At 34.8% G+C, this 11605-nt stretch overlaps 1 protein-coding gene and 1 pseudogene across 1 annotated transcript; both read left to right on the forward strand.

The window, feature by feature from the left end:
- The first annotated feature begins 122 nt into the window (after positions 1–122).
- Positions 123–7384, forward strand: LOC107852590. Its single transcript, XM_016697618.2, has 5 exons — positions 123–482; positions 1271–1351; positions 4451–4587; positions 5522–5626; positions 6669–7384. The coding sequence occupies exons 2-5, from the start codon at positions 1274–1276 to the stop codon at positions 7090–7092; spliced, it is 744 nt and encodes a 247-aa protein (XP_016553104.1). The 5' UTR covers positions 123–482; positions 1271–1273; the 3' UTR covers positions 7093–7384.
- Positions 7385–8165: 781 nt separating this feature from the next.
- On the forward strand, positions 8166–10261 carry LOC124897702 (annotated as a pseudogene).
- The last annotated feature ends 1344 nt before the right edge of the window (positions 10262–11605 follow it).

Raw genomic sequence — 11605 nt, forward strand, 5'->3', positions numbered from 1 at the left:
CAGCTAAAAGTTAAGTATGTGCAACACACAAGCACTAATGTGACAAAAATGATGAATTAAAAGGTGACATGTGGCATTAAATTAAAAAATAATTTAAATTTTTTTATAACTAATTAAATTATAATTTTTTAAAAATTATAATATATTTTAAAAAAAAAACTAAATACGCCCGCTCCGCTCCCCACCTCCCACCCCCTTCATCTTCTTCTCCAGCCTCTTTATTCTTCAGAGAATACTGATAAATTTTCACACACACAGTAGGAGAACTTCTTCAAGATACTATACGCACACATATTGGGAGATCTCATGATACACACACTACTAATTCACACAGAAAAAAGCACACACACGCACATTGTAAAGAAAAGATCGAGAGTGGGAGATCGGGAAAAGAAGAGCAGATCAGAGAAGGCTAAAAACAGGGAGAAGAAGATAAAAAATGGACTGAAAAATGGGAAGCGAACTATCGAAATAGTGAATTGGTGAGAGATTCGGTCCTTTTTCGAATTTTTTTTTTGCGAAACTTTCGTCGGAATCGATTTTCGATTCATAGTTCGATCGATCCAGTCCCAAAATTTTTGAAATTTCTTCGTTTACCTTTGATTTCTAAGTAGATCCGGCCAAAAAATGTTAAGCTTCGCCAAAAAACATGAACTAATAATGGGGTGGGGGTTGACGACGAACTTGAGTTGGGGGTGAGGACGGCGATGAAAAGGGTGCAGGGATCTTTTTCTTTTTTAAAAGTAAGAAATTATAATAATTAAAAATTATATTAATAAAATAATTTAATTATAAATTTTTTAATTAAAAATAAAATATTATTTTTTCTAATTATTCATGCTCTCTTTGTCTAATCAGCATTTTATGTCTGATAGACATTAATTTTAACATTTTAGATACTTGATCGGTATAAGTGTTAGTTGAGGGTCTAACTGAATTTTTTTGACAATTTTAGATGCCGGCGATGACTTAAGCGAATTTAAATTGAGTAGATTAATTAGATGTTTATGTGTTTCATGGGGTGCACCCCCATATAGAAGATTTGGTGTATGTAATCCCAATCCCCCATCAACTTCGTTCTTTGGAACAAAGCATAATTCTCCAGAATCTCTCTTCCACACCCCTCCCCCCCTTTCCCCCCACCTCACCCTCCCATTTTTTAGAAAATAAATATAAGTAAATATTTATATTTGATATATTAGTTAGGATTACATCTCTTTTTTTTTTTACCATATATATATTTTTTTCTTTTTCCAAATTCCATTTTTAGGCCATGTCTACAGTTGGGGAGGCTGAAACTGAGGGTCAGCAACTGATGAACAACATTCAAGATCTATCTATTCAAGACCAGGTATAATGGTTATTTTTTAATATACTTAATTAAATTATCTTTACTCATTTCTTTTTAGTTGGGATGTTTCTCTATTCCAGAAAAAAATGATTAATTTCTAAAGCTAAATTAGATTAAATTAATTTGATATTTTAAAGGTAAGTTTTAGACATTCAACAAATATAGAAAAACGTTATAAATTGTAATTTTTCTGAATAACTATATAGTAAAATGTTGGTCAAAGTTTATATTGTTTGAATCTTAAAATGGTAACTATAACAACTAAAAAGGAACGGAGGTAGTACTTTTTTTGGGTGTAATTTGAGTACATAGTTTGTAAAGGAAGTTCATTTTCATTGTAAATATTACTATAATTTTGCGTTCATATTTTTGTTAGCTATATGTGATCTAAGGGACTAATTCGTGATTTTAGGTTTATGGGTTTTGAATCTTAAGAGATCGTTTAGAAGCTGCTTAGAATTATACAGGTGTAGAAATGCAAGGATTAGTTATGTGAGTATACATTAACTTATATATACGAGTTATGCAGATTTTTTACTTTCTAATTAACTGTCAAAATGTTGTACGACTTAATTAATTTATGTTTAAGGTACTTCCTTACTTAGCTACCAAAGGACCCTTAACTCTCTTTGCTAATTGGACTAAATTGTTTATCGATATAACTTAAATATAGGGTCTGAGCTAAAGCTACTGGGTTCTGTCAAACCCGTAACTTCTATTGTGGCTCGACGCTTGTTTGATTTGATCTTAAGACTTATTGTGGTTGAATAGTTTGGAGTGTTAGACTATTAGAAGTTTAATTAGGATCTGTTGATTTGAAAATTCAGTTTATATCATGAAGTTCCAACTGAACGCATTTTATTTCAATACTCAATAATTTGAATATCCGCGAAGATGCCTGAGGCGTGGAGATAGAGCACGATGATTCCATTATATAAGAACAAGGGTGACATTCAGAGTTGCAACAACTACCGGGGTATTAAGTTGTTGAGTCACACGATGAAGATTTGAGAGAGGGTGGTGGAGCGGAGGTTGAGAAATATTGTGTCTATTTTGGAGAATCAATTTGGATTTATGCTTGGTCGCTCGGCGAATGAGGCAATTCACCTATTGCGGAGACTGGTAGAGTAGTATAGAGAGAGGAAGAGGGATCTTCACATGGTGTTTATTGACTTGGAAAAGGCGCATGACAAGGTCCTTAGGGAGGTTCTTTGGAGATGCTTGGAGGCGAGGGGGGTTCCTGTGGCGTATATTAGAGCGATTAAGGATATGTATGAGGGGGCGAACACTCGAGTAAGGACGGTGGGAGGAGATTCTGAGCACTTTTCGGTCTTGATAGGGTTGCATCAAGGATCAACTCTTAATCCGTTCTTATTTGCCGTGGTGATGGATGTGTTCACGTGGAGTATACAAGGCCAGGTGCCTTGGTGTATGCTTTTTGCGGATGATGTAGTTTTGATTGATGAGTCGCGGCAAGGTGTTAATGATAAGCTGAGGTTTGGAGACAAACTCTTGAGTCTAAAGGTATCAGATTGAGTAGGACCAAGGCGGGTTATTTGGAGTGCAAGTTTAGTGACTCGAGGCAAGAGGAGGAAGTGGTGGTGAAGTTGGACTCTCAGGCAGTTTGCAAGAGGGATAGTTTTAAGTATCTTAGGTCTACGATCCAAGAAAATGGAGAGATTGATGAGGATGTCTCGCATCGTATTGGGGTAGGTTGGATGAAATGGAGGCTCGCTTCGGGGATTTTATGCGATAAGAAGGTGCCTCCCAAGTTTAAAGGCAAATTCTATAGAGTTGCAGTCCGGCCGGCTATCTTGTATGGAGCGGAGTGTTGGCCAGTTAAGACTTCCCATATCCAAAAGTTGAAGGTGGCGGAATGAGGATGTTGCGTTGGATGTGTGGTCTTATAAGGGCTGACAAGGTTAGGAATGAGATTATTCGGGAGAAGGTGGGAGTGATATCGGTGGAGGAAAAAATGCGGGAAGTGAGGTTGAGATGGTTTGGTCATGTGATGAGGAGGGGCACGGATGCCCCAGTTCGTAAGTGTGAGAGACTAGCGTTAGATGGTTTCAAGTGGGGTAGGGGTAGACCGAAGAAATACTGGAGAGAAGTGATTAGACGTGACATGAAGCAGTTACATCTCATTGAGGACATGACCCTGGATAAGAGGGTTTGGAGGAAAAATACTAGGATATAGGGATAAGGTGGGGGATGAATCGTAGTCCGTAGTTAGGAGGGTTTTGGTGTCTTTTGTTTGGTAATGCACATTATTTTTGTGGATGTTGTATCTATGTTAGTTTTATCATGTTTCATGCTTTGAATATTTTTGTATATTGTCCTGTGTTTTGAGCCGGGAGTCTATCGGAAACAACCTCTCTACTTCTTTAGAGGTAGTGGTATGGACTGCGTACATTCTAACCCTCCCCAGACCCCACTAGGTGGGAATATACTGGGTTTTTTGTTGTTGTTGTTGACTCAATTATTTGAATTCAAGGGGTTCTCTATTACTAGAGATCTTCTGCATTTTCCTTTTTGATAACTGTGGTGTCCAGCCCTCGACTAAATTTACGGGATAACTGAAATAGGTGCAACAAGTATGAAGTAACTCTGTCCACCCAGGTTAGGACAGAGTGGTTACCTAGTGTTTTTATTCCTTTAGGGTGGTGGGAGTTGAATCTGAGACCTCATGGTTCTCAGCCCATTTCATTGACCACTAGGCCACATCCTTGGGTAGATTTTCTGCATTTTCTAGTGACGTAGAAATCTATAAATAATGGTCATTCAGAGGCATTTGGAATTTGGATATAGCAGATAGTTAATGATGCTTGATTTAATTATCTTTTGGCGCCATTGATATAGATTTCATGGTTAGTCCTTATAATCAGAGCTAAGTATCTTATCCTTATCAGATACTTGAAGTCCATTAATGCCAATAATTTTTCTTCCTGTTTCCATCTTGGTACATGATTATGGCTCGTGTTGCGTTGCTTATCATCATTTAACGAATAGAGTATAATCTTTCCTTTTAACAGGCTTATTCCTGCATTATTTGATTAGACAATACAAGTTAAGCTGATTGATGTGGATTTTGATTTTCAGGCTAAAATGAAGAGCATTTCTGAGGAGAAGCACCAAGTTGATTGCGAGAACAATCATCATGGTGTCTGTGCCATATGTTTGAATAAGATAGTGCTTCAAGAAACTGCTCTTGTAAAAGGTTGCGAGCATGCCTACTGGTTCGTATATAGAACTAATGTCCATCTATTTACTGCCATTTCGATCATTGCTCCCCTGATAGAATTGTATCCAATTTACTGTTTTGGATAATTTCGTTCACTTAAAGTTCATTCTGAGCTAATTATCCTACATTTTGTAAGTTATCTACTGCAATATGATCAGCATGCCTCTGATAGGATTTACCCAGTTTACTCTTTAGGTGAACCAACCACTTACATTTGGTTTGCATCAAACTATCAAGGAACATAGCTTATTGTATTCGGGCAATAATTAGATGGTAAATGAAAAAAGAAACTCACATGCCAGGAATACCGATTCCGTCATAAGCACCTCTCTATCAGCAGAGTGAAGAAGGAATAAATTTTCTTTGCATTGTTCAGTTTTATTGTTGCAGGTATACCTTTTGCTTTTCTATGTTGGGTGAGGACAGAATGGAAATTGCAATTAATAGCAAGCTCTCTTCTAGCGATTCTATGCTTTATCTACCCTACATTCGAATGAAAGTTCTGTTTGAGTAGTTGTATTGATAACCTTTTTGTTGATGTTGGGGGTTTAGTTTTAGTTATAATTTATGATTAAATTTTTTTATCAAATTGCATTGATCTTTGTGTTACTTTGTTAGGTTTTGAATGATTATACGTTGCTGTTTTCAGCTGGACTGAACCTGTTATGTATAAGCTTACTTGAAAAAAGAACAAAGGCTTAAATTACACGGCTTTTGGTCGAAATGTGACTTCCATTATGGTCTTCCAGTCTTGTTATGATTAATGCATATTGGTAAAATAAAATGATCACCTTCTCAGTGGATACTGTGGCAAGCTTCTAATGTTTACATTTGCTTCTGCCCTTTGAGCCCTCGCGGATTTTGCAAGTCTACTCTTGGTAATAATGAGAAAGAACTGAGCAATATGTATTTTTTACTTTGGTTTGCAGTGTGACTTGCATCCTTCGGTGGGCAACCTACAAAAAGGAACCGACATGCCCTCAGTGCAAACATCCATTTGAATTTCTCTACGTCCATCGCTCACTTGATGGAAGGTAACTGATTATTTTTGTTTTACTTTCTTTAGTCTAAATATATTTGTGAGGCTAATATAATATTGTATGTGTGGTATTTAATGTGCATCCTTAGTTGCACCAGTAAGTTGTTATGACCCGAGCCGGGCCCTTGGACGCGACGGGCATCCCGAACCATTAAGGCCTGAGAGACCCCTATAATGGCCCAATCCACTAGTAATATTGTCTGCTTTGGGCCCAGGCCCGCACGGCTTTAAAACGCATCATTAGGCAGTAAGACTTACTTACTTATATACCCAACACCCCTCCTGTGTTTTGCTGATGTGGGACTCCTTATCCTAAGTTGGGGTGTTACATAAGTATGGTACCATGTTCATATTTCTTTGAGGAAGAAAAAATGTATTTGTTACAGAGGTTAAATTAAAGTTGAAACTGTATCTTCTTTTCTTGATCCATCACTTGTTTTCTTAATCTGTTTGTTATGTTGATAGGTTATTTTTGATTGTCTTATTCGCTTCACTAACACAATAGCTAATTTTTGATCGTCTTATTCGCTTCACTAACACAATGATCTAATTGTCCAGTTGATTTTTATAAGAGTCATAGAGCTGTATTATTGTGTTGGTAACTAGACCATTAAAGGTGGGGTGGTAAATGTTGTCTTTTTTTGGTCAATTGTGGTGCATCTGAATGGGCAGGGAAGGTTATAAAGAATTTGATCTAGATAGATCCTCAGCACTACTTGATTTCATTGCGAGTTCTCTAAGCTCCAAAAGATGCATCCATATTAACCACCAAATATCTAATTTGAAGTCACCTAAATAAGCAACTCATGATAGATTCCTTTCAATGGTTCTCCTAGTTAAAGAGAGATATATATAATGTGCTTGGAAAAATATGGTTTGTTTGTCAAAACTCAAAAACATGTTATTGGGTTGTATTGTGTACCAAAATCTTGTCTGACATCGTCTTTTCCTTGTCTATTTCCTGTAATTTAGTTTTTGAACATCCTCACTGTGGTTGGCTTCTCTTTTCCTAAGAAATGACATACTTTTTTCAACAGTATTCAGGACTACATGTTCGAGGAGAGTGTCTGCCTTCTCCTGAGAGCATCATGGTTCAAACCCTTGATTGTGGAGGAAAAACAAGAAGTCGATGATGACATGGATTACTTCTATGCGTATGAGGATGACGAAGAGCTAGAAGACTTCCATTTTTCTAGTTCACCCAGTCTCCGTATAGGCAATAGGAGATGGGGTGATAATGGTTATGTCAGGGCAGGAAGGCAAGAAGCAAGACCTGCTCATCGACCAAACTCCCAAGACTTAGGTGCTGGCTCATCACGCCAGGCTAATAAGAAGAAAGAGACTGCTGGTCCTAAAGAAACTGTAGGCCGGCGTGCAAAGAGGGCACTCAAGCGTGAAGCTGCTGATAAGGCGGCTGCTGAAAAGCACCAGAAGCATTTGGCGAGGCTCGGTCGGATATGATTTTGATCCATCTCTAACCTAAATATTATGACATGATGAATCACCCCTGTACAGTAACTAGTTTCTCCCGTTTGTAGAATAATGCCCATAGTTTACTAAATGGGATGAACCATTTCATTCCTGTTATATCTTTCGGAGATAAATTTATGACAATAGGGAAGAAAGGACTCTTATTTTCACCATTATATGTACATTGTTAGGTAAGTTTTAACTCCTTTACAAACGGTGACTGTTTTCATTTAATCTTTCAATTTTGATTGAGGTATATCATAATTGGAGGATTTAGCATAAATGGTGTTCCTGTTATGACTTCATCTTGCTTTCTGTAGTATTTTGCTATGGCTTCTTTACTTTTGCTATTTCTTTGTCGACCTTCTTTTAAATGTTTTTCGTTGAGCCGAGGTCTATTCGAATTAACCCTTCCACCTCCTAAAGTGGGGTTAAGATTTGCTTACATTCTACCCTCATTGTACCTCACTTGTGGGATTACAAGTATGTTATTGTTGTTGATGTTCTCGTTATGATATTGAGTTTGGTCTCTGTAGCTTTTTGCCTCTTGACAATATACTTTTTGTACTTCTGAAGTGAATTTGTCAGTTCGATAGAAGGTGGGGCAAGTTTCCAATTTGAGGTGCAACTATTAGAGATCATGCTTCCACCATCTGTTGTTATTTTCGTGAATATTTTGATTTGTTGCACTTGAGCCGAGGGTCTGGCAGTTACGAATTTTCGGTTCTTTAGCAAGAGGATTGCAGGCTGCCCGAATTTCTGTTCTTTCTTTTCTTGAAAATATGAAATTAAAATTACAGTTGTTGATTCTTCTATTCCAAATTTTTAGAAAAAGTTGCAATTCCTGAACCCATTTGTGTTTTCATTTTCCATCCGCACAGAGAAAAAAATGACCATAGAGAAATTTCCTCTTACTTGTCTATTACTAACGGATGAATAATATTCAATGAAAATGAAACAGTTGACTAGTCCAATAGCAATAATTCTATAGTATATTCTACTGGAGTGGACCAATCTTCATATCCACAGAATTCTTTTTTTATCTTCTCAAATTTACTGAATCCATGGCATCATCTTCACAATACTGTCCTCTATGGAAGTAGGATGTCTTCTTAAGTTTTAGAGGTGAAGATACTCGTAAAGGTTTTACGGGTCACTTGTACCAAGGTTTGAAAAACAGGATGTCTTTTTAAGTTTTAGAGGTGAAGGTTTCACTTGTACCAAGGTTTGAAAAACAGGGGAATATTGACCTTTCAAGATGATAAAAGGCTAGACCATGGCGACTCTATCCCTGAACAACTATCGAAAGCTATCACAGAGTCTCAAGTTGCCCTTGTTGTTTTCTCAAAGAATTATGCTACATCGAGGTGGTGGTTGAATGAACTAGTGAAGATCATGGAGTGCAACAAAGACGAAAATGGACAAATAGTCATACCGATCTTCTATGATGTGGATCCATCACACATTCGATACCAAAGTGAGTTTCGCAGAACCATTTGCCAAACACGAATCACATTTTAAGGACGATGTTGAAGGAATGGAGAAGGTGAAAAGATGGAGGACTGCTCTAAGTGATGCCGCAAGTCTAAAAGGACATCACATCTGCCAAGGGTTAGCGTAATAACAAACTCCCTCCGTTTCAGTTTGAATGAGTTAGTTTAACTTACACAAAAGAAAAAACTTTTGAAACTGTGGTCTAAAATAAATTATAGTTGTTTATGGGGTTGGGTAAAATATGTATTTTAAAGAAATCATTATAAAATATAAAAAATGTGTCGTTCTTTTTTAGACTAACTAAAGAGAAGGGCAAAATTCAGAAATAACATACTTATCTCCTTAATTATGAGTTTCATAGCAACAGTTTCATAATTACATGATATAGCAAGTTGTATTTTGTATTTTTGTAAACTGTTGCTACAAAAGTACAAATACATATGATTTTCACTGCTCTTATGATCGATATGTATTTTGTATTTTTGCAAACTGTTGCTATAAAAATATAAATACATACAAATACATATGCTACAAAACGTAGTTTGATAAAAAATGTTGTTATTTTTTATAATTTAATACTTAAGTATGCTACGTGATGAATTTTTTTCATACTTATAATACCTGACTTCATGCTTATCCACAATTAATTTTCTTATTTATGTAGGATTGAATCAGAGAATATTCAACAAATTGTTAACCAAATTTCATCCAAATTATGCAAGACTTCAGTGTCTTATTTGCAAGACGTCGTGGGAATAGATACTCATTTAGAGGAAGTAAAATCCCGGCTAAAGCTTGAAGTCAATGATGTTCGCATTGTGGGGATATGGGGCGTGGGAGGAATTGGTAAAACGACAATAGCAAGGGCAGTTTTTGACGCGCACTCGTGTCAATTTGAAGCTGCTTGTTTCATCGAGGATATTAAAGAAAACAAATGTGGAATGCGTTTTTTGCAAAATATCCTTCTCTCAGAGTTGTTAAGGGAAAAAGATAATTACGTGAATAATAAGGACGGAAAGCACATGATAGCTCGTAGACTTCCTTTTAACAAGGTTCTAGTTGTGCTTGATGATATAGATCACAGCGACCATTTGCATTACCTAGCAGGGAATCTTAGTTGGTATGGCAATGGAAGTCGAATTATTGCAACGACAAGAGACAAGCATTTGTTTGGGAGGAATGATGTAGTATATGAAGTTACTACACTAGTTGACCGTCAAGCTATTAAATTGTTCAATCAATATGCTTTCAAAGAAGAAGTTCCAGATGAATGTTTTGAGAAGCTCTCGTTGGAGATAGTACGCCACGCTAATGGCCTTCCTTTAGCCCTGAAAGTGTGGGGTTCTTTCTTACATAAGAGGGACATAATTGAGTGGAGAAGTGCTATAGAGGAAATGAAAAATAACTCTAATTCAGAAATCCTTGAAAAGCTCACAATTAGCTATGACAGACCGGAGACCGTACAACGAGATATATTTCTATATTGGGGCGTACAAATTGAACCGTTAAGTCAAATCGAACCGATGAATCAAATCAAATCGAGGAAAAAAATTGACTTATGGTTTGGTTTGATTGGTTTGGTATTAGAAAAAATAAAGTCAAACCGAACCGACGTAATACATATATAATTTTAATTTTTTATACGTAAAAAAATATTATTTATAATCTACTTTTTAATTACTTTTAATTTTTTTTTATATTCAAAAAATAGATATATATATTTTTGGACCTTTAATTATAGTATTTTTCCATTAATAACAAATTAATACAAAGCCCAATATCTATATCTATAATCTATAATCTATAATCTATATCTATATCTATAATATATTAAAAGTGTGAAGTGCCTTAGAAATGTTGTTTGAACTTTTTGTCCTTCATTAAAAATTTTCGCTTTAGACAAAATTGTCTTTTCACTATTTTTTTCTAATTTTTAAAAGTTAATAATTAATTAATATATATTTATGGTAAAACCTTTTCTTATTAGAAGTCGTCAGAATTAGTGGCAACTAATACTTTTTTCATTAGTTTAAGAATTATAAAACAACTAAATTTGATTTTAATAAGATTTAAAAAATCTAGAAACAAATATAAAAGCCTTAGAATAAGAAAATTTTAATAAGTATTAAATTTTAAAATTTTGTAAATACATAATAAGAAATGTCTTTTTATTATTTTATCAAATTCTTATTTAACTATTTTTACTAAAAACACACGTCCCATCTCAAAAAGAAAAAAAAATTAGTGTCAGATTGTAGTTAGTATACGACCTAATTTCTTTCTTTTAAGCATGGTTTTTGATTTAATTAGAAGTCCTTCATTCTTTTCTTTTAAGTTTCGTTTATCTTGATTTTCTATAATAATTAATTTTTTATGAAAAAAGTTTCTCAAATTAGATTAGATTTCTTCCATGTTTCATCAACTCTTTCTTAAAAGAAAAAAAATCATACATCTATATATTGAGCATTCCTTTTTTTTTTTTTCAATAAATAATAGAATAACATTCACAATTTAATTATTAAAGAGTATGTTCAAGAGAAGATTAATTTTATGTTCTTTAATATTAGTTTTTAATTTGTAGGTCAACAATATTAAAATTATGCATCTTTTATTAACGTTTTTTTATCTTATAATTTATTGTAATTTCAATTGTTGGCTTTCGCATGATGTGAAGGTAAAGAAAAATTATGTAAGTGTGCGGTTGAGACTTCGTGCCGATTACGAGAGGATTTAAAGGTATGTTTTTTTTTTAAAAGAATTATTTCTCTTTTTTATTAGCACGATTTATGTTATTAAGGCGTTGATTAGAAGTACACGTTCTGCTCTTTGATTCGATTTTATCAAATTTCAATTCAATTCTTTAATTTACAATTTTAAAAAGTAGACATCGAACACCGAATCGAACTATTTCAGTTTGGTTTGTTTTCTTTCAACTTCATTTTTATTTGATTCAGTATTCAGAAATATTTGAACTTTTTGTCCTTCGTTAAAAGTGTCTGCTTTAGACAAA

The sequence above is a fragment of the Capsicum annuum genome, chromosome 1, assembly GCF_002878395.1.
Source record: "Capsicum annuum cultivar UCD-10X-F1 chromosome 1, UCD10Xv1.1, whole genome shotgun sequence".
NCBI lineage: Eukaryota > Viridiplantae > Streptophyta > Magnoliopsida > Solanales > Solanaceae > Capsicum > Capsicum annuum.

What these genes read in the sequence shown, in the direction of transcription:
- LOC107852590 (XM_016697618.2), top strand. Translation starts at nt 1,274, where the DNA reads ATGTCTACAGTTGGGGAGGCTGAAACTGAGGGTCAGCAACTGATGAAC. An exon ending in GGTTGCGAGCATGCCTACTG is followed by an intron (nt 4,588 to 5,521) that starts GTTCGTATATAG and finishes TTTGGTTTGCAG; the next exon opens with TGTGACTTGCATCCTTCGGT. An exon ending in CATCGCTCACTTGATGGAAG is followed by an intron (nt 5,627 to 6,668) that starts GTAACTGATTAT and finishes TTTTTTCAACAG; the next exon opens with TATTCAGGACTACATGTTCG.